General features: G+C 43.5%; 1 protein-coding gene across 1 annotated transcript; it reads right to left on the bottom strand.

The window, feature by feature from the left end:
* Positions 1-419: 419 nt before the first annotated feature.
* LOC139530318 (apoptosis-inducing factor 3-like) lies at positions 420-22228 on the bottom strand. The gene is made up of 19 exons (XM_071326608.1): positions 21853-22228; positions 21094-21175; positions 18343-18452; positions 17973-18082; positions 17616-17660; positions 17287-17368; positions 17056-17168; positions 16302-16388; positions 15876-15967; positions 15556-15686; positions 15280-15395; positions 15063-15134; positions 14882-14945; positions 14647-14723; positions 12980-13097; positions 11024-11122; positions 10873-10948; positions 4582-4686; positions 420-2964 (listed from the first exon to the last, which is right to left on the bottom strand). The coding sequence occupies exons 1-19, from the start codon at positions 21866-21868 to the stop codon at positions 2925-2927; spliced, it is 1635 nt and encodes a 544-aa protein (XP_071182709.1). The 5' UTR covers positions 21869-22228; the 3' UTR covers positions 420-2924.
* Positions 22229-22904: the final 676 nt, after the last annotated feature.

The raw sequence follows: 22904 nt of genomic DNA, 5'->3' as shown, positions 1-22904 counted from the left end.
ATGTTGGATTCATGTCTCCAACTCAACCAAAAATAATAGTTAAAGAATGAGATTAAGCCAGTGGTCAGATGAAACTATCCAAGCACTAGATACATATCCATTAAATGTTTTGAGGTTACTGTAACTATACATTTATTCTTATGTAGTATAAGACAAACTGAAATGGTCCACCCACACAGACAGTGTGGTGAAGAAGGTGCAACAGCGCCTCTTCAACCTCAGGAGGCTGAAGAAATTTGGCTTGTCACCTAAAACCCTCATAAACTTTTACAGATGCAGAATCAAGAGCATCCTGTTGGGCTGTATCATTGCTTGGTTCGGCAACTGCACTGCCTGCAACCGCAGGGCTCTCCAGAGGGTGGTGCGGTCTGCCCAACACATTACCGGGGGAAAACTACCTGCCCTCCAGGACACCTACAGCACCCGATGTCACAGGAAGGCCAAAAAGATCATCAAGGACAACAACCACCCGAGCAAGTGCCTGTCCACCCCGCTACCATCCAGAAGGCTAGGTCAGTACAGGGGCATCAAAGCTGGGACCGAGAGACTGAAAAACAGCTTCTATCTCAAGGCCATCAGACTGTTAAACAGCCATCACTAACACAGAGCGGCTGCTGCCTACATACAGACTTGAAATCATTGGCTACTTTAATAAATGGATCACAAGTCACTTTAATAATGCCACTTTAATAATGTTTACATATCTTACATTACTCATCTCATATGTATATACTGCATTTTATACCATCTATTGTATCTTGCCTATGCCGCTCTGTCATCGTTCATCCATATATTTATATAGTCTTATTCCTTCCTTTACTTAGATTTTTATGTATTAGGTAGTTGTTGAGTAATTGTTAGATTACATGTTAGATATTGCTGCACTGTCAGAACTAGAAGCACAAGCATTTCGCTACACTCGCAATACCATCTGCTAACCATGTGTATGTTAACAATAAATTTGATTTGATTTGAATTGACCGGTTGGCGACCACTGGGGTAGGCTAATAGTTGCAGTCATAGGTGATAATATCTTTCTAGGAGCTGACCCATCAAAAATGTGAATGTTAAAGTAAGATTTGAATGGAGAAAACTGATCCGAGAGCCGCGCTAACTTTCTTTCGATCCTATTAGTTTCGACTGTAGGCCTATGCCTCAACAACGCACTTAGTGAACGCTCTCTCTGCGTGGTATTTTGGGAAACGCATGTTACATCTCCGGCCGTTGTTGGAACAATGCATCATTAAAACACTCATACGCCTAAATTCCACTGCTATCGGGAAACCAGGCCCGGGTCATGTGGTTCAGATATTAGATGAAGAACAATGATAACACATTCATTCATCTGTTTTATAAATAAACAACAAATCTGGCATTGTTTTTCCATTGGAATTAGGTTGTGCTTTTAGATGGTTGAAAGCATAGTGATAACACATTGGAAATTCAACAAATATAGGTTGTAAACTCATTGATCAACATCTCAACCAAATATTACCCAATTATCAACGTTGAAACGACCTAGTGTGCCCAGTGGGGTGAGAGGGAGAGATGTAAGAGATAGAAAGAGAGATAGGTGAGAGAGAAGCACAGCAGTTCTTTTGAAAGCGTTTTGTTGTTATCTTTTTGTGTTGTGTTTGTCCATGTCTATTATTCTCTCTGCAGCCTGTTTTGTTCAGGTTGCCTAATTCAGCATCCCTGCCTCAAAGACCTCGGCCCTGGCCCTCTGTCCCTCTAATCCCCCAAACAGCATTCTGATTGGTCCATCCACATGGCCACAGCTGCCATTAAGGTCACCTGTGTTTTTCCACTGCCCGTGACCCCGGCAATGGCCTACCTAGCAACCCTTTCCATGGAACCCCAAAGTAAGCGTAAACTCAGACTATACCACCACCACTGGTTGACATGTTGACAGTACAACACCAGCTTCCATGACTACCAACCTGTCATGTGACCACCGTATCGACAGTAGAACACTAGCTACCATGACTTCCAACCTGGCATGTCATCATGTTGCTATCGTGTCAACAGTAGAACTCTACCCACTGAGCACACACTGGTTGAATCAACGTTGTTTCAACGTAATTTGTCAACGTATTGTGACGTGGAATCAACGTGGAAAATACATTGGATTTGAAAAAAATCATCAACCAGTACTACTTTCATCTAATTTTGACCAGCATTGATTCAACTAGTGTGTGCCCAGTGGGTAGCTACCATGACAACCATATCTACAGTAGAACACACACAGCTACCTTTCTGTCATCTCCTCTTCTCCATTTTCAGAATGTGAAGTAAGAAATGTCTACATCAACAGGTGGGCATTGGCGACATCATGACCATGTAGTTTCCCCAAAACGGAGAACATATAAAACTCATCCTCGTAAATGAAAAATGAAACCCACAAAATCTGTTTGTCTGAGGTATCACTGTTTTTTCTGTCTCCCCCCACCTCTAAACAAACTGGCTAAGAACAGAACAGACAAACTGTGGAGTGTCGTCCTGCTATACGTCTGATGTCATAACAAGTGATGTCGTGGTAAAAAAAAATTGGTGGGTGAACGCTGATCGCCGTTATCAGTGAGTAAAGTAACGCTCCGTGCACTTTCTATGCATTTTTCCGCAAAAGGTGAGTAAACGCTCGCACAAAATGAAAAAAAGTGCATATACGGCGTTTACATGCGATTACCCTCCACTACACTACTGGTTATAACTCAGCAACGTCACGTCGTCCTCTTCTGATAGGTCTCTTCTGTGTCTGTCGAGCCTCCAGCCAGACGACTTGTTCTCCAGAAGAGGGGGAAGAGGGGATGAGGAGGGATGCCTGAGGAGGAGGAGGGAGGGAGAGATGGACAGAGGGGGGACATTCTGTGTTTGTGTGTCGGAGATGAAGTGATGTTGAGACGGATGAGTGGAAGGAGGGATGATCAGGACAGTTCCAGCTTCAGCCACCTCAGGTCATCTGATCTGTGAGGAAGAGAAGGGAAAGAGATACATTGCCTTCAAAAAGTATTCACATCCCTTGACTTCTTCCACATTTTGTGTTACAAATTGGGATTAAAATGTATTTAATTGTCAATTTCTTCTCAACAATCTATACAAAATACTCTGTAATGTCTAAGTGGATTTAAAAAAAAAAACATTTGTAAAACATTTATTTTTTAAAAACTATCTTAATTAGATACAGTAAGTATTCAAACCCCTGAGTCAATACATGCTAGAATAACCTTTGCCAGCGATTACAGCAGAGTCTTTCTGGGTAAGTCTCTAAGAGCGATTACAGCTGTGAGTCTTTCGGGGTAAGTCTCTAAGAGCTTTGGACACCTGGATTGAACAATATTTACACATTTATTATAAAAAATATTCTTCAAGCTCTGTCAAGTTGGTTGTTGATCATTGCTAGACAGCCATTTTCAAGTCTTGCCATAGATTTTCTAGCTGATTTAAGTCAAAACTGTAACTAGGCCACTCAGGAACATTCCCTTTCATCTTGGTAAGCAACTCCAGTGTATATTTGGCCTTGTGTTTTAGGTGTCCTGCTGAAAGATGTCTCCTAATGTCTCTTGGAAAGCAGACTGAACCAGGTTTTCCAATAGGATTTTGCCTGAGCTCTTTATAAAAAATAGAAATAAACTCCCTAGTCCTTGTGGATGACAAGCATAACTATAACATGATGCAGCCATTACTAAGCTTGAAAATATGAAGAGTGGTACTCAATGATGGGTTGTGTTTGATTTGCCCCAAACATAATGCTTTGTATTCAGGACATAAAGTTAATTTAATTTTTTGCAGTTTTACTTTACTTTTGTGCCTTTTTGCAAACAGGATGCATGTTTTGGGAGATTTTTATTCTGTACAGCCTTCCTTCTTTTCACTCTGTCATTTAGGTTAGTATTGTGGAGTAACTCCAATGTTGTTGATCCTTCCTGAGTTTGCTCCTTTCACAGCCATTCCTCTCCGGCAACTGAGTTAGGAAGGACGCCTGTGTCTTTGTAGTGACTGGGTGTATTGATACACCATCCAAAGTGTAATTAATAAGTGTAATGAATAACTTTACCATGCTCAAAGGGATATTTAATGTCTGCTTTTAAAAAAAAACTTTACCCATCTATCAATAGGTGCCCTTCTTTACGAGGCATTGGAAAAACTCCTTGGCCTTTGTTTGTTGAATCTGTGTTTGAAATTCACTGCTTGACTGAGGGACCTTACAGATAATTGTATGTGTGGGGTACAGAGATGAGGTAGTCATTCAAAAATCATGTTAAACACTAATATTGCATACAGAGTGAGTCCATGCAATTTATGTGACTTTTTAAACACATTTTTATTTTATTTCTAAAAACATAATTCCACTATTACATTATGGGGTATGGTGTGTAGGCCAGTGATACAAACTGTCAATTTAATCCATTTAAAATTCAGGCTGTAACACAACAAAATGTGGAAAAAGTCAAGGGGTATGAATACTTTCTGAAGGCACTGTATTACAGTGTGTGTCTGTGTGTGCTTGTGTCTGTCTGTCTGCCTGGATAAAATAAAATAATGAGTTTACAGTGAGAGAGAGGGATGAAGGCAGCCACGTACTCAGCCTCTTTCTTAGTGATGGTGTTTCCTGCAGCGAACCTCTCGGCCACAGCAGAAACAGCTGGGTCATAGTTCAGACTGGCTGCTGCTATTACCTCATCATCCCTGCGGGGAGAAAAATAGTGGGGAGAAGAATAGTATTCATACATACATGCACCAGGTTTTCTGGAAAATTTTGCGCCAGACAAGTGACCAGGGGAAGATTTTCATTTATCGGACAATAGAGAAATGTACCGGTCATCCATATGCAGTGGGTGCTTAACACATTAGGCCACGCAGCCAGTGCCATCAAGGGATAAATTAGCCACATTTACGTGTCCTTACAGACTATATAATATATTACAAAAACATTATTCCTTGTGTTTTGATGTGTAGCATATGCATTTGGGGCCCCCCGAGTGGCGCAGCGGTCTAAGGCACTGCATCTCAGTGCAAGAGGCGTCCCTGGTTCAACTCCAACTCCACATCCAGCTGTCATTGGGAGTCCCATAGGGCAGTGCACAATTGGCCAAGCATTGTCTGGGTTTGGCTGGGGTAGGCCGTCATTGTAAATAAGAATTTGTTCTTAACTGACTTGCCTAGTTAAATAAAGGTAAAGAATATGCATAACTTTATAGCCTATTGTTTTATTGGTTTTTACTTTCCTAAAACAATAATTTATTTTATTTATACTTGTCAGGCTACTGCGTCTGCTATACAGATATAAGTATACAGAAGGAAGCTAATTCCCAAAATTGTAATCAGAATATTTTTTATAAAAATAAGCATTATATTGTTATATTATTTGAGTAACTCTGGTAGGCCTAACACATTCTTCCTCACCTCAAGTTCAACTGTCAGAGTCAGTTGGCGCGCAGGCGTGCACTGCCTTCATGTCATAGGCCTGCAGTATAGTAGGCTAATAGCCGCACCACACCAAAACTTCGCAAAAGTTTCTAAACTTTATTAGGGTAATATCAAAAGTAGGTCAAGCCATTGTTTATAGGAAAAATACGAGAAGGATATTATATTGCGGAAAACACAAACATTTAGTTTGGCCAAGGAAAATTGCTCAACCGAACTGGCTTAAACCTTAACAAAAGTTTGCAACAGGTTATTTTGCAGCAATTACCAAGAACTACTTGTGCCTACCGTACCCCAACAATTACAGCAATAGGCTAATGATATTTATTTTACAACATGCCTACTTATAACCTATCTTAAACTAAATACAGAGCACACAATTAAAAAGACAGAACGAACTTAATTTAATTCAGACTGAAACAAAATACGTTTAGCATTTTTAAATAACTGGTTTAGGTTAATAAAAAGGCCTACAATAATAACAATTATATACAATAATAATAATAATGATTAAACAAATTATTATAAATACGAAAATAATAATACATTAGTTCAAAAATGGCATCCTACCTGAACAGCGAGTGGCACAGTGGCACTGCATTTTCTTGTTCAACAGAGATGAATTTGCCTGCATCTTTACGTGCTCTAATATCATAGGCTAATTTAGACTAATAATTCACCAACTGATGAAGTGGAAACTCAAAACACATTAGCTAGATCAGTAACACTACAGATAATATGTCACACCCTGGCCTTAGTTATCTTTGTTTTCATTATTATTTTAGTTAGGTCAGGGTGTGACATGGGGAATGTATGTGTTTTGGTTTGTCTAGGGGTTTGTACGTTTAATGGGTCAGTGTCTTGTCTAGGTGTTTGTATGTCTATGGCTGCCTAGATTGGTTCTCAATTAGAAGCAGCTGTGGTTTATTGTCTCTGATTGAGAGCCATATTTAAGGCAGCCATAGGCATTTGGGTTTTGTGGGTAATTGTCTATGTTGTACGTTTGTTCGCTTGTCTATGCACTTGCGTCACGGTTGTTTTGTTTAGTTTGTATTCAGTGTTCGTTTCGTGTTTTTCCCTTCTCTGAATAAAAGAGAATGTATTTTGCACACGCTGCGCCTTGGTCCTCTCTCTCTCCGCAAGACGATCGTGACATAATACCCACAGCTAGTAGCCATGTATTAATCTAACAGGACATTTAATGTAAAAACAAAACCCAACTACTAGGTCACTATCTCTACAGATAATACCCACAGCTAGTAGCCATGTATTAATCTAACAGGACATTTAATGGCCCCAAAAAGTTGTAGCATTCCACTTAATGAGGCCTATCAACATTTCACACACTCCGTATCTCAAAGCCATATCAAATGTCTTGTTTGTAAAATAGTTGCTATTGAGCTCAAAATATAGAGTTGAGAAATAAACAGCACACCTACAAAAAGCTGAGAACACCCTCTCTCCATCTGTGACAATAGGATAGCCGTGTTTTCCCCGCAATTGGATTTGAACAAAATGATACAACCAGAACACTTTTCTTCACCCTGGGAAAGAGAGTGGCTCGCTCAACACAGCAGCAGGCCCCAGTGAAACAGGTATAGGGGCAGGCAGGCAGACACTTTCATTACAGGAATAATGAGGATAATGTACTTTACTGTTCGACCAAATCATGGTTTTAGCCTCCTAAAAAATAGGACGTTTTGAGTGATTTGAAGGAATGTGCAGCTTGCACCTGTCACGTTCCTGACCTATTTATGTTAGTTTTTGTGTGTTAGTTGGTCAGGACGTGAGGTTGGGTGGGCATTCTATGTTTTCTGTTTCTGTGTTGGTTTTGGGTTGCCTGGTATGGCTCTTAATTAGAGGCAGGTGTTTGGCGTTCCTCTAATTAAGAGTCATATTTAGGTAGGCGTTGTCACAGTGTTCGTTGTGGGTGATTGTCTCCTATGTCTGTATGTATGTTCGTACCACATGGGACTGTAGCGTTTGTTTGTTTCGTTTCGTTTCGATGTCGTCCGTTTCCTGTACGTAAGTTTATGTTTAGTTATGTAAGTTTATGTTCAGGTTTCGTTCAACGTCGTTTTCTTGTTTTGTAGTTTGAAAGTGTTTTGTTTCGTTTCGTGTTGCCATCATCGTTGTTAAATAAAGATGGCTTATTTCCCAAAGCCTGCGTTTTGGTCTGAGGATCCTTCTCTCCTCACCTCATCCGAGGATGAGGAGAGCGACAGCCCTTACAGAATCAACCACCACGCTAAGACCAAGCGGCAAAGGGAAAATAAACGGAGTAAGGGACAGAAGAAGGAGCAATGGACATGGGACGATGTTTTGGATGGAAAAGGTGTCTACACATGGGAGGAGATCATAGCTGGTAGAGATCGCCTTCCATGGGAACAGCTGGAGGCACTGAGGAGAGCGGAGGCTACCGGAGAGAGGAACCGGAGCTATGAGGGAACGCGTCTGGCACGGAAGCCGAAAAAGCCCGTAAGTAATTCCCAAAAATTTCTTGGGGGGGGGCTAGGAGATAGTGGGCCAAGGGCAGGTAGGAGACCTGCGCCCACTTCCCAGGCTTACCGTGGAGAGCGGGAGTACGGGCAGGCGCCGTGTTACGCAGTAGAGCGCACGGTGTCTCCTGTACGAGTGCATAGCCCAGTGCGGGTTATTCCACCTCCCCGCACTGGGAGGGCTAGATTGGGTATTGAGCCAGGTGTCATGAGGCCGGCTCAACGCGTCTGGTCTCCAGTGCGTCTCCTCGGGCCGGCATACATGGCACCTGCCTTACGCATGGTTTCCCCGGTTCGCCTACATAGGCCGGTGCGGGTTATTCCACCTCCCCGCACTGGTCGGGCAACCGGGAGTATTCAACCAGGTAAGGTTGGGCAAGCTCAATGCTCAAGAGTGCCAGTACGCCTCCACGGTCCGGTATTTCCGGCACCACCTCCCCGCCCCAGCCTAGTACCTACAGTGTCTACACTATGCACTAGGCTACCAGTGCGTATCCTGAGCCCTGTTCCTCCTCCACGCACTCTCCCTGTAGTGCGTGTATCTAGCCCGGTGCCTCCAGTTCCGGGCCCACGCACTAAGCTACCTGTGCGTCTCCAGAGCCCTGAACCCACTGTATCTTCTCCCCCTACTAATCCTGATGTGCTTGTCCTCAGCCCGGTGTCACCAGTGCCGGTACCACGCATCAGGGATAGAGTAGGCTTTGAGAATACAGTGTGCCCTGTCCCTGCTCCCCGCACTAGTATGAAGGTGCGTGTCCTTAGCCCGGTGCCTCCAGTTCCGGCACCACGCACCAGGTCTACAGTGCGCATTATCCGGCCAGAGCCATCCGTCTCCCCAGCGCCATCTGAGCCATCCGTCTCCCCAGCGCCATCTGAGCCATCCGTCTACCCAGCGCCATCTGAGCCATCCGTCTCCCCAGCGCCATCTGAGCCATCCGTCTCCCCAGCGCCGTCTGAGCCATCCGTCTGCAATGAGCCTGCAAAGCCGCCCGTCTGCCATGAGCCTGCAAAGCCGCCCGTCTGCCATGAGCCTACAGAGCCGTCCGCCAGACAGGAGCCGCTAGAGCCGTCCGCCAGACAGGAGCCGCTAGAGCCGTCCGCCAGACAGGAGCCGCTAGAGCCGCCCGTCAGACAGGAGCCGCTAGAGCCGCCCGTCAGACAGGATCTGCCAGAGCCGCCAACCAGACAGGATCTGCCAGAGCCGCCAACCAGACAGGATCTGCCAGAGCCGCCAATCAGACAGGATCTGCCAGAGCCGCCAATCAGACAGGATCTGCCAGAGCCGCCAGCCAGACAGGATCTGCCAGAGCCGTCAGCGAGCCATGAGCAGCCAGAGCCGTCAGAGAGCCATGAGCAGCCAGAGCCGTCAGAGAGCCATGAGCAGCCAGAGCCGTCAGAGAGCCATGAGCAGCCAGAGCCGTCAGAGAGCCATGAGCGTCGAGAGCCGTCAGAGAGCCATGAGCGTCGAGAGCCGTCAGCCTGCCATGAGCGTCGAGAGCCGTCAGCCTGCCATGAGCGTCGAGAGCCGTCAGCCTGCCATGAGCGTCGAGAGCCGTCAGCCTGCCATGAGCGTCGAGAGCCGTCAGCCTGCCATGAGCGTCGAGAGCCGTCAGCCTGCCATGAGCGTCGAGAGCCGTCAGCCAGCCATGAGCATCGAGATTCGTCAGTCAGCCATGAGCTGCCCTTCAGCCTGAAAAGGCTGGATACCCAGAACTGCCCATCAGTCCAGAGCTGTCTCTCTGTCCGGAGCTGCCTTTCAGTCCGGAGTTGCCCCTCTATCCTAATCTCCCTCTCTATCTTCATCTATCTCTATATTCTTATCTATCCCTCTTTCTTGATTTATCTCTCTGTCCCGGGGTTGTCCCTATTAGATATGTTGTTAAGGGAATTTTGTGGGGGTCAAAAGAGGGTGGACATTCTTGGAGGGAGGAAGTTAGGATGGATTATGGTGGGGTGGGAACCGCGCCCCGAGCCTGAACCACCACCGTGGTTAGATGCCCACCCAGACCCTCCCCTAGATTTTGTGCTGGTGCGTCCGGAGTTCGCACCTTGTGGGGGGGGTACTGTCACGTTCCTGACCTATTTATGTTAGTTTTTGTGTGTTAGTTGGTCAGGACGTGAGGTTGGGTGGGCATTCTATGTTTTCTGTTTCTGTGTTGGTTTTGGGTTGCCTGGTATGGCTCTTAATTAGAGGCAGGTGTTTGGCGTTCCTCTAATTAAGAGTCATATTTAGGTAGGCGTTGTCACAGTGTTCGTTGTGGGTGATTGTCTCCTATGTCTGTATGTATGTTCGTACCACATGGGACTGTAGCGTTTGTTTGTTTCGTTTCGTTTCGATGTCGTCCGTTTCCTGTACGTAAGTTTATGTTTAGTTATGTAAGTTTATGTTCAGGTTTCGTTCAACGTCGTTTTCTTGTTTTGTAGTTTGAAAGTGTTTTGTTTCGTTTCGTGTTGCCATCATCGTTGTTAAATAAAGATGGCTTATTTCCCAAAGCCTGCGTTTTGGTCTGAGGATCCTTCTCTCCTCACCTCATCCGAGGATGAGGAGAGCGACAGCCCTTACAGCACCGATGCGACCAATATTTTTTTTTACTCGCACAGCCAAGTGAAAAGGTCGCAAAATGTGACTAAATGGTTGCAGTCTGGAGCTCTGCCATGTAGGCTTTTCACTATAGGCATGCTCTCTAACTGTTGTTCGACTTCAATGAAAACAGCCTCCGTCTTTGCAATCAACAGTAGCATAGGCCAAAGGCCACCAATTACAGGCTAATGGAAACCCCGCCATGCATTCATGCACACACACACACACATCTTGTGTTAAAGTATACACACGCACACATACAAACACACACACACACACAGCCACAGACACATACACGCATACAGGCATCACATTCTCACATTCTCACACACACGTCCATTTGAACAATGCCGTTTTTTGTTGACTCACTTGATATAAAAGGCCAGGAACTTTTGTTCCTCCACTTTCCCTTTTACCACGATGTCAGTGTATCCTTCCCCATAGCCTGCAAAGGACACATATACACCAATGATTAGTGCGCGTTCAGGTGTGTTAAGGTGTGTGTAGTAGATAGGCTTACCTGTGTATCTGATGTTCTTCCCCAGTAGGACGGTCCAGTAGTAAGGGACAGAGTTGAGTTCAGTGGGTATATTCAGCATGTTCAGGGCTGCTACTCTCCCTACAACAACACCACACACACAGCAACAACATAAAAATCAATAGCAACTATATACAGTACCAGTCAAAAGTTTGGACACACCGACTCATTCAATTTTATTTTTTATTTTTTTTACTATTTTCTACATTGTATAATAATAGTGAAGAAATCAAAACTATGAAATAACAGATATGGAAAAAAGTGCTAAACAAATCAAAATATATATTTTAGATTCTCTTTGTCTTGATGACAGCTTTGCACAATCTTGGTATTCTCTCAAACAGCTTCACCCGGAATGCTTTTCCAAAAGTCTTGAAGGAGTTCCCACATATACTGAGCACTTGTTTGCCGCTTTTCATTCACTCCGCGGTCCAACTCGTCCGAAACCAACTCAGTTGGGTTGAGGTTGGGTGATTGTAGAGGCCTGGTCATCTGATAAAGCTCTTCTTGGTAAAATAGCCCTTACACAGCCTGAAGGTGTGTTTGGTCATTGACCCGATTGAAAAACAAATGATAGTCCCACTAAATGCAAACCAGATGGGATGGTGCATCCAGGCAGAATGCTGTGGTAGCCATGCTGGTTAAGTGTGCCTTGAATTCAAAATAAATCACTGATAGTGTCACCAGCAAAGCACCGCCGCACCATCACACCTCCTCCTCCATGCTTCACGGTGGGAACCACACATGTGGAGATCACAAAAACACGACGGTTGAAACCAAACATTTCAAATTTGGACTCATCAGAAGGACCAAAGGACAAATTTCCACCGGTCTAATGTCTATTTCTCGTGTTTCTTGGCCAAAGCAAGTCTCTTCTTCTTATTGGTGTCCTTTAGTAGTGGTTTCTTTGCAGCAATTTGACCATGAAGGCCTGATTCATGCAGTCTCCTCAGAACAGTTGATGTGGATATGTGTCTGTTACTTGAACTCTGTGAAGCATTTATTTGGGATGCAATCTGCAGTTAACTCTAATGAATGTATCCTCTGCAGCAGAGGTAACTCTGGGTCTTCCTTTCCTGTAGCGGTCCTCATGAGAGCCAGTTTCATCATAGCCCTTGATGGTTTTAGCGACTGCACTTGAAGAAACTTTCAAAGTTCTTGAAATTTCCAGATTGACTGACTTAAAGTAATAATGGACTGTCGTTTGTCTTTGCTTGTTTGAGCTGTTCTTGCCACAATATGGACTTGGTCTTTTATCAAATTGGGCTATCTTTTGTAAACCAACCTTACCTTGTCACAACACAACTGATTGGCTCAAACGCACAAATTTACTTTTAAAGAGGCACACCTGCTCATTGAAATGCATTTCAGATGACTACCTCATGAAGCTGGTTGAGAGAATACCAAGATTGTGCAAAGCTGTGATCAAGGCAACGGGTGGCTACTTTGAAGAATCTCAAATATAAAATTTGTTTAAATATGGAATCATGTGGTAAATGTGTTACTACATGATTCCATATGTGTTATTTCATAGTTTTGATGTCTTCACTATTATTCTACAATGTAGAAAATAGTAAAAATAAAGAAAAACCCTTGAATGAGTAAGTGTGTCCAAACTTTTGACTGGTACTTTAAGTAAAAGCCCAGTAAAACCCACATTAGTCAAACCCTAGAGACCTTGCTTTTTAGATATTTTTGATCTGAAAGATTATTGAGGCCATATTTTCTTTAACAGCAAAGGTCCAGGCTGAATCACATCCGGCCGTGATTGTCCCATATGGCGGCGCACAATTGGCCCAGTGTCGTCTGGGTTTGGCCGGGGTAGGCCGTCATTGTAAATAAGAATTTGTTCTTAACTGACTTGCCTAGTTAAATAAAAAAATATAAAATCAAGGTAAAAGCCTGATGCATGTGTTTAAATTGGCCTGGGTGAGTTACCGTGTGCCTGTGCCATCTGCCAGTGTCCTATATTGACTCTCTGGTCTTTAGCCATTGTCAGGGGGAAGGTAGCCAGGTCTCCTCCACAGAACACTTCGAGAACATTGGTCCTCATGCACTGCAGGAGAGGAGAGGAACCACACACACTTAGTATAGTAACAAGTTGTGTAGTGGAGGGTAGGTGCATGTAAACACCGCTTTTTTATTTTGCGCAGGCAGTTACCCACCTTTTGCAGAACAATGCATTGAAAGTATAGGGAGCGTTACTTTACTAACCACAAATGGCCGTGTTGGGGAGTAGTGAACTACTTATAGTTCAACTAGTAATTGAATTACATTTTGTAGTAGCTTGGCGGTAGCTGAACTAAATTCAAATCTCAGTAATGAATAACTTTTTGACATATGGGTGAAGTATTATTATTTTTTTCAGCATCAGACCTGCCTTAATCTCATTTGAAACAGTTTTTGTGTGCTTTATTCTCACTTTTTATGTTTCATAGGCGAAAGTACACATTCTGTTAACATCTGATTCCAATGTGATCTCTTCTTGCAATTTGTAGTCCCTGACATTAGATTCAGATGTGATCATTTTTCACCAAGTAGTTTGGATGTAGTGAACTACTTTTTCTAACTAACCTTAGTTAAGTCAACTATATTCTTCTTGAAGGTAGCTTTAGTGTGAAGTAATTGGTAGTTTAGTAAACTATATTTTCAGAGTAGCTTCCCCAACACTGGTGAATGGTGATCGGCGTTTTTCTCCACTACACCACTGACAGTTACACTCTATAAATAAACTCTGGGGAAGAATCTCAACTGCATACTCCTCACGATCTCTCTCCACACCACCTCAAAACCCACTGGATGAGAAAGCCAGCGGTCCCCCCCAATTGGTTTTGAGAAGGAGGCAAGGAAAGAGGACGCGAGGAGTATGCAATTGAGATTCTCCCTATAAACACTGTCATACAGCCTACATAGAGCTAGCCCAAAGGTCGGCAGATGGTGATGTTGAGTCGTTTCATCTTACCTTCGAAGGGAATGTGTGCAGCCAGCTATACACTCGTATTCCTGTGGACCGGTTTCTATATTCAGGCTGCAAAGGTTTCCTCCTTAACTCGATTTAATACATTTTTAAAAAACTGGGAAAATATGCATACTTTCTTTATGAAGCACCATGGCTAATGCAAGTCACGGACTATCAGACCAGAGGTGAAAAACAATAGACTGCTGCAACCTGATTGGCTGAACACGCTATGCAACATTTGGGACTAGCATTAACCACTCTAGAATGGTGGTGAGAAATGGTGTCTCATAAAGAAAGTATGCATATTTTCCCCCGCCATGAAATGTAGTTAAGGAGGAAACAGACGCCTTTGCAGCCTGAATGGAGAATGTTTTTGTTGTACGAACCGGTCCACAGGAGATACGAGTGTATAGCCGGCTGCATACCTTCCCTCACTATTGCTATTAGCCAGGCCTTTGGGCTAACATAGAGCCTACATACCGTCAAAAGAGTAAAGCTTTATTTACTCCTAACCTCTCACAAATAAAGCTACAACAAATGCCACAAATTAGATGTCAACATTCTTACTATTAACAAACAAAGCAACCCTCGGTTTGATTCAGCAGGACAACAACATGCTTTATTCAGCCATCCAATTGGAGCTCACCTTGTCCACTATGACTGAGCTCTTAGAGTCCATCGCTATGGGAGTACCCTGCAGGAACTCTGAGTTAGGGATCACGCCTGGAGGGAGGGAGATACAGGAAAGAGAAAGGAGATAGAGAGAGGAAAGAGAGAAAGTCTTTAGAAATGTCTTTATATTTCAGATTTGCCATACAGTAGTATGAGGTTGTGTAGTACACTGAATTTAAAGTGTAATAATTGTCCTGTGTTGTACATACCGATGCCAACAATTAAAACATCAGCAGGAATGACTGTCCCACTCTTCAGCACAACATCTTTTACCTGCACAGAGACAAACACATGCTATTCTCATTGAATAACCCAACACAGCTATACAACTATAATGGGATTCTCTTCATGTTGCCAGGACACTGACACAGGGAGGTCTCTCTACTGTACCTTTCCGTTCTCTCCGCGGACCTCTGACACATTGTCATTCATATAAAACGCCACATCCTTCTCTGCAAGCATCTGTCAACACAAGGAGAGGATGAGAGGTGAGAGGGGTGAGGAGGCAGAAAGGAAGATGACTTCTAAGCAGTTTTAAATGCAGCTTAGTTATACATTGGAAGCTTAAATAAAACGAGGGTTCGGAGCGCCCTCTCCTGTCTCTCACCATCATGGTGACCTTGCCAATCTCAGGGCCCAAGGTCTTCTGGTAGGGTAGCTCACTGCTGCCAATCACTGTGATGCTGGAGGCCTTGTCTGTCATATAGGATGCCACCTCCATGCCTAAACACAACACACAGCCAGGGAAATACACAGATCAGGGCTACTCATAGTGTAGTGCACAACTTTTGGCCAGAGTCACACAAAGACAGAGAGCTCTGGACAAAAGTAGTGCATTGTTGGGGCATAAAGTGTCAATTTGAGACAGAATGAGACTGTGTACCAACGAAGGATGTCCCCACGATGACGATATGACAGCCCAGACAGGCAACATGTATCTGCCTTGCATCCTCCGGTGTCTCCAGCATCTTTACATTCTCCAGGTCTTTACCTGGACACTCCAGACCCTTCGCTCTACACAACATAATTAGAATGAATCAGAACACAGAAATAGAATAAGTAGAATGGACATTCCTATTCCCATTCTCTAACTACTGCTGTGTTCTGAGGTGGGTGGAATGGTGACCACATTGGGGTTACTGTTCTCTGCATGCATGCGTGTTAGTGTGTGTGTGTTGTGTGTTTGTGTGAGTATGTACACACCTGCAGCCTGTGGATATGAGGAGCTGGTCGTAGCTCTGGACTGAACCGTCATCAAATGTTACTTTCTTCTTCTCTGTGTCCAATGACATGGCCTGTCATGACAATAACACAGAGCTTGAGAAAGCGTCTGAGAGCTTGCAAACAACCAAGCAATGGCCATAAATATAGTGCACTCATATGCTGTAAATACAGGCAGATATACTACAGGTTAATGAGCACAAAAGAGAAAACACAGTGAGAGAGAGAGAGCCATGTTATCTAAATGAACCCTTTGAGGTCATCTGTTCGAACAGTAGAATTCCAATAGAACCTTGAGAATAATTTGTTCAAGAAACTCATCCTTCCTAAATTAACGCAACAGAAAGTAAAGGCCAGGAGAATGAGGACTATGTAACAGTTGGATAAATAAAGCTGTATTGTATCCACCTCTTTGCGGAGCCACACCTCGATGTCGTATTTATGGAAGAACTCCATCCTCCTCAGCAAAATGCTGTCATTCTCCACATTCATTACCTGGGGAGGGGGGGGGGGTACAATGATGTGTTATTGTACTCAAACCCAACTAGGTGACGGTTAGAAAGAATAAAAACATATTTTAGGACTACTTTTTACTTTTTTTAAACTCCAGAATGAGTTACCCATCTATTCTATTTTTTTTATAGATCTATAGGGCTTGACCTCCCCTCTGACCCAATGACCTTTGCCCCTACCAGAATAGAAACATGCCGATTTTCTATTTCCTCAGCTAATGAATAAGGTAAGGATTTGGGAGGGTAAGCTCTAGAGTTGTAGAGTTCTGGTTACGCTCCCAAAAATCTCAGGTTATTCAGAAATCCTGGTCGGTTGATGCCCAGAAGGTTTTATTTAACTAGGCAAGTCAGTTAAGAACAAATTCTTATTTACAATGACTGCCTACCCCAGCCAAACCTGGGCCAATTGTGCACCGCCCTATGGGACTCCCAATCACGGCCAGATGTGATGCAGCCTGGATTCAAACCAGAGACTACAGTGACGCCTCTTGCACTGAGATGCAGTGCCTTAGACCGCTGTGCTACTCGGGAGCCCAGAATAAGAAGGGAATGAGCAGGAAATCTGGAATCCTACAAACAGGATTTCTGGAAAAACCTGGGAATTTTGCAGAAGATACAGAATTTGGAAATACAGAATTTGGGTAATTTACCTTGCTGAGTCGTGTTTTGTCATAGGGCAGAAGGTTGTCCCTGGTTACCATGATGATTCTGCCTCCAAAGTTCTCCTGTCTCAGAGTTTCCGCACACACCAACGACGCAGACCCTGCGCTTACAGAGAGAGAGCACACCATCACGCACACTCACGCGCTCAACCACATACACACACACACAAAGCACTTGTGCACACACACGCACACTGAGCCCCAGTATCCCGTCCTCACCTCCCCCGAGCAGTAGGATGGTGTGGATGACACCTTCTACTCTGGAGCCCATACACTTTATTCGTTTGGTCTGTCTCGCTGCCTACACACAAACACCACATGACATAGAGTGACATAAAGGGTCATAAAGAATTCATAACTGCTTTATGATCCATCTATAACTAACTCAAAGAGTTTTTCGGCTCTTACTGTTTCTGTATGACATGGTTAAGGCAACAGTAACAGTAAATCGAAACCGAAATGAGAGCTTCAGCTTGACAGCAAATGCAGCATGTTGTAATATTCTGGCATTTAATAAAATCAATGCGATTTTTAAAAGTGATGCTTACCTTTTTGTTTACGGACACATACACTTTGTTGTTTTCGACTTTCACCTGAAAAATATATCAAACAAAGTCAATCAAAGCCTGTCTTCTTGCCTGCCTGTCTATCTGTCTTCCTGCCTGTCTTTCTGTCTGTTAGACCCACCTTGTGGCAGGAAGTCCATGCCAGGGTATTCCTCCATGTTTCTCTTTCTATATTTCTCCCTTCCCCTCTCCTACCTCCCCCTCCCTGCCACCCTCTCCCTCCCTACCGTGGGACAGGGTAGAAAGTCCATGCCAGGGTATTCCTCCAGGTTTCTCTTTCTATATGTCTCCCTTCACCCTCTCATACCTCCCCCTCCCTGCCACCCTTTCCCTCCCTACCGTGTGACAGGGTAGACAGTCCATGCCAGGGAATTCTTCCAGGTCTCCTGTCTGGATGTTGAAGCAGGCCCCGTGCCACGGGCATCGCACCCTGTGCCCTGATAGAATCCCTACACACACACACACACACACACACACACACACACACACACACACACACACACACACACACACACACACACACACACACACACACACACACACACACACACACACACACACACACACACACACACACACACACACACACACACACACACACACACACACACACAATACACTATTATAACAGCCAATACATTGTGTACAGTACATGACTTGGAGAACATGCACTCACAGGGACACACACACACTGACTGTACTTCCTCACCTTTGCTCAAGGGAGCGCCGTAGTGTGTACACTGGTTGCCGATGGCGCTGTATATGCCTTCACTCCGTACCAACAGAACATTGTGACGTCCCACCTCCACCTCCATCATCCTACACACACACACACAAACAAATGTGTGTACAACATGTGTACTGATCTGTCTCTCTGTGCTTTCTGACCCATGTTTTCTCTATCTCCATCCTCTCTTCCCTCTTTCTTACTGAATAGGGTGTGATGAAACTGGGATCCTTAAATTTAAGAAAATACCCAAACATTTGAATCACAAAACACATTATTTTCTGGGTTATAGCCTAACTAGGCGATAGGCTATAAAGGCCTGGGGAAAGTTGTGTAAAGGTAGATTCATCGATAGGATGTAGATGGTAAACAGCATAGTAGGTCAATTTCTGCAACAACTTAGAGCACTTAAGCGCGAGGCTCAACTTCTCCACTATCTTGGTGCCTGGCTACCACGCTGTGAACAGAACCTGTGAATAGAACCTGTGAACAGTGACGTTTGTTTTGGGTCATTTTAGCAGATGCTCTTTTTCCAGAGCGACTTACAGGAGCAATTAGGGTTAAGTGCCTTGCTCAAGGGCACATCGACAGCTTTCACCTAATCATTGCAGGGATTCGAACCAGCAACCTTTCAGTTACTGACCCAATCTCTTACCTGCTTGGCTATCACCCAGTTTTGCATCTAGATCCTCTTAGTATCCTAGCCTATTCATTGATGATAGGCCCGGCTTTACTGAAGTTAAGAAACATTGAAAACTTAGAAATGTTGCGGTACAGCATTCCATTGTGAGATACAGCTTTTGATTGCCGATTAATAGGCCTAGTTCACAGTTCTGACTCTGTCTCCCTGGTGGCCCACCTGCCTATACTGTGCCCCTCCCCTCTCTCTCTGTCTCTCCATGCATGTGTTTGTGATCTCGGAAGTATGGCAACTAATCAGTCCCATCTGTTCCAAAAATACTGAATCTTAGGAGTCGATTCTTAGCGGAATAAGAATCTTGACACTCATAAATGGGAGTCGACAGCCGGAGGACACGTGCAAGGAGTCGAGGAATCAATTATTTTGCAGTCGACTCTCCACCACTACGTCATCATCGTTAACAGTTGGAAAAAGTCCTGTATGGGTATGGCAATACTTTGAGAAGTTAAATAAGGAAGGAAATGCAAACTTTGCAAGGTGGAATTAAAGTACAGTAATGGTAGTACAGGTGCAATAACCATCTGAAAGGGACGCATCGTGAGACACAAAGCGTTGCTGGCAACAGCGCAGCTCAATTGTGAATTTATGTGGAAATGTATTCATTTTTTCTTATTGTTTTAACGGAAAACTGATTTAAAAAATGACGGTTTAAGCGTTATTTAAAAAAATATGCCACATCCCTATTACTGACCATCCTGTAGTTCTGATTCCAGACACACCATCTCTGTCTTTTATATATATACAGTGGGGCAAAAAAAAGTATTTAGTCAGCCACCAATTGTGCAAGTTCTCCCACTTAAAAATATGAGAGAGGCCTGTAATTTTCATCATAGGTACACTTCAACTATGACAGACAAAATGAGAAAAGAAAATCCAGAAAATCACATTGTAGGATTTTTTATGAATTTATTTGCAAATTATGGTGGAAAATAAGTATTTGGTCACCTACAAACAAGCAAGATTTCTGGCTCTCACAGACCTGTAACTTCTTCTTTAAGAGGCTCCTCTGTCCTCCACTTGCTACCTGTATTAATGGCACCTGTTTGAACTTGTTATCAGTATAAAAGACACCTGTCCACAACCTCAAACAGTCACACTCCAAACTCCACTATGGCCAAGACCAAAGAGCTGTCAACGGACACCAGAAACAAAATTGTAGACCTGCACCAGGCTGGGAAGACTGAATCTGCAATAGGTAAGCAGCTTGGTTTGAAGAAATCAACTGTGGGAGCAATTATTAGGAAATGGAAGACATACAAGACCACTGATAATCTCCCTCGATCTGGGGCTCCACGCAAGATCTCACCCCGTGGGGTCAAAATGATCACAAGAACGGTGAGCAAAAATCCCAGAACCACACGGGGGGACCTAGTGAATGACCTGCAGAGAGCTGGGACCAAAGTAACAAAGCCTACCATCAGCAAGGTCATTGAAGATGAAACGTGGCTGGGTCTTTCAGCATGACAATGATCCCAAACACACCGCCCGGGCAACGAAGGAGTGGCTTCATAAGAAGCATTTCAAGGTCCTGGAGTGGCCTAGCCAGTCTCCAGATCTCAACCCCATAGAAAATCTTTGGAGGGAGTTGAAAGTCCGTGTTGCCCAGCAACAGCCCCAAAACATCACTGCTCTAGAGGAGATCTGCATGGAGGAATGGGCCAAAATACCAGCAACAGTGTGTGAAAACCTTGTGAAGACTTACAGAAAACGTTTGACCTCTGTCATTGCCAACAAAGGGTATATAACAAAGTATTGAGATAAACTTTTGTTATTGACCAAATACTTATTTTCCACCATAATTTGCTAATAAATTCATAAAAAATCCTACAATGTGATTTTCTGGATTTTTTTTCCTCATTTTGTCTGTCATAGTTGAAGTGTACCTATGATGAAAATTACAGGCCTCTCTCATCTTTTTAAGTGGGAGAACTTGCACAATTGGTGGCTGACTAAATACTTTTTTGCCCCACTGTATATATATATATCTCTCTCCATCCCTCTCTTCCTCCACCCCTCTCCCCTCTCTTTCTTACTGTCCGTCCTTTAGTTCTGACTCCAGACACACCACCTCTGTCAGCTCTTCATCTTGGTCGACGTCCAGCAACTCGCTAAAATCTGTGATCACACACACACAAACACACACACACACACACACACACACACACACACACACACACACACACACACACACACACACACACACACACACACACACACACACACACACACACACACACACACACACACACACACACACACACACACACACACACACACACACACAGGAGTGTTAGAAGTTGTTGACCCATTCTCTGTGTGTGTGTGTGAAGGTGAAGGGTGATTCACATAAGAGGACAAAAGACATCTGGGCTTATTGTCAACTCTGTCCTCTCCATAAACTGCTCATGAAAGTAAGATAACCAAATATTCAAGAAGAAAATGTATCAGGTGTGCTTTTACAAATATCTTATTTTCTATAAAAAAGTGGTTAACTTATTTAAAAATGTACATAAAGATGTTATAGGTGTATGAGTAAGTATGTCATTCTCTCATAGTTTCTAAAACACATGATCATGGTGTATAACACAGCGAGATTACAATTTACAGTAGAGCAGAATGGAAAATCCCCCTGCCTGCAACATCACAGGAGAATTATGCAACGCATGAGGGAGAGCCTTTACATCTGCTGGATGATTTGACAGGTGAGTCGTGAGCAGACTTTTACGCACCAGTCTAGCCTACTCATTCAACCATTACTAAATCATTTTTTTCACACAGAAAACGGTACTCACGTGGCCTTCCAGACATCCCGCTGATTCTACAGTAATTACAGACGTTCCTCAATAGTCCTCAACGAACATGTGATAAGAATTCAAGTATGTTTTATGAAAGTGTCCGGAGGCAGTCTTTGCATTAGCGGAAAGCACCTATCGCGATGGGACAACAGTCCGTTTTCTCGGCAACCAAACCTGTTCCAACCCTCATCCCTCGGCCCCTCGATGATTTGACAGGTCGGTAAAAGTGCAGGAAAAGTTGAGGAGCACTGAAAATATTCCACAAAAAATAACTGTATTTTTTAAATCTAAAGGGAATAACTGGATGTAGATCCGGTATTGTTTGTGATTTTGCTTAGAGTTTTGTCCTTAGTCGTTATTGTTGAAGAGAAGAGCAAGCCTTTCTGTGTGACACAACAGCAGCATAGAGAAAGGCTGACGAGGCACTAACGTTCACAATGAATGAGTGAGAATGCACAACTTGCGTAAACCTTTGGGTTGCTCATTCATTCAAATCATCGTTACAAAATCAATGTTTTATCATCATGTTGGTTGCGGCCAATGGCCATAATGAAAATATTTTTTTTGTTGTGAAAATTTGTTTCAATGCCAATTACAAATGGGAAATAATTTGTTGTGAGAGGGGGCCACATACGCTCATGTAACCCAATATTGCTAGCTTTGATATTGCAAAAATGTGAAATACAAATAGTAAATTGTCTGCCCCACATACATGAAAAAAAACAGCATTAGAATACCTTAAAGCATTTTGGAAAAATAAACCTGTAAACACACAGATACAATAGTCATAAATATCAACTTTGAATATTTATGATGAAGTTAACTCTTTGGTAACCTTTCAATAGACAACTTTCCCAGTCAAATGTGCTCTAATTCAGTGCTATATGGCCTGCCTGACAAAATGCATAAAGTTACACGTTTTATGATGTTGTGGCTACTGGAATCAGCTCTAAGGCAAGTGATCTCAGACTCTGAAAACTGTCATGTTTTCCAGTTAAATGTTCCTCTGTGGATTTTATATGTTCAGCCCCTACGCTTGCAATTACGTT

The sequence above is a fragment of the Salvelinus alpinus genome, chromosome 9 (genome assembly GCF_045679555.1).
Source record: "Salvelinus alpinus chromosome 9, SLU_Salpinus.1, whole genome shotgun sequence".
Classification (NCBI taxonomy): domain Eukaryota; kingdom Metazoa; phylum Chordata; class Actinopteri; order Salmoniformes; family Salmonidae; genus Salvelinus; species Salvelinus alpinus.
The sequence above is the reverse complement of the archived record's forward strand: the minus strand, read 5'-3'. Positions and strand labels throughout refer to the sequence as shown.

What these genes read in the sequence shown, in the direction of transcription:
- LOC139530318 (XM_071326608.1), bottom strand. An exon ending in ACTGTCTACCCTGTCACACG is followed by an intron (nt 17,661 to 17,972) that starts GTAGGGAGGGAA and finishes TATATTTTTCAG; the next exon opens with GTGAAAGTCGAAAACAACAA. An exon ending in CGTGGGGACATCCTTCGTTG is followed by an intron (nt 15,396 to 15,555) that starts GTACACAGTCTC and finishes TGTTGTGTTTAG; the next exon opens with GCATGGAGGTGGCATCCTAT.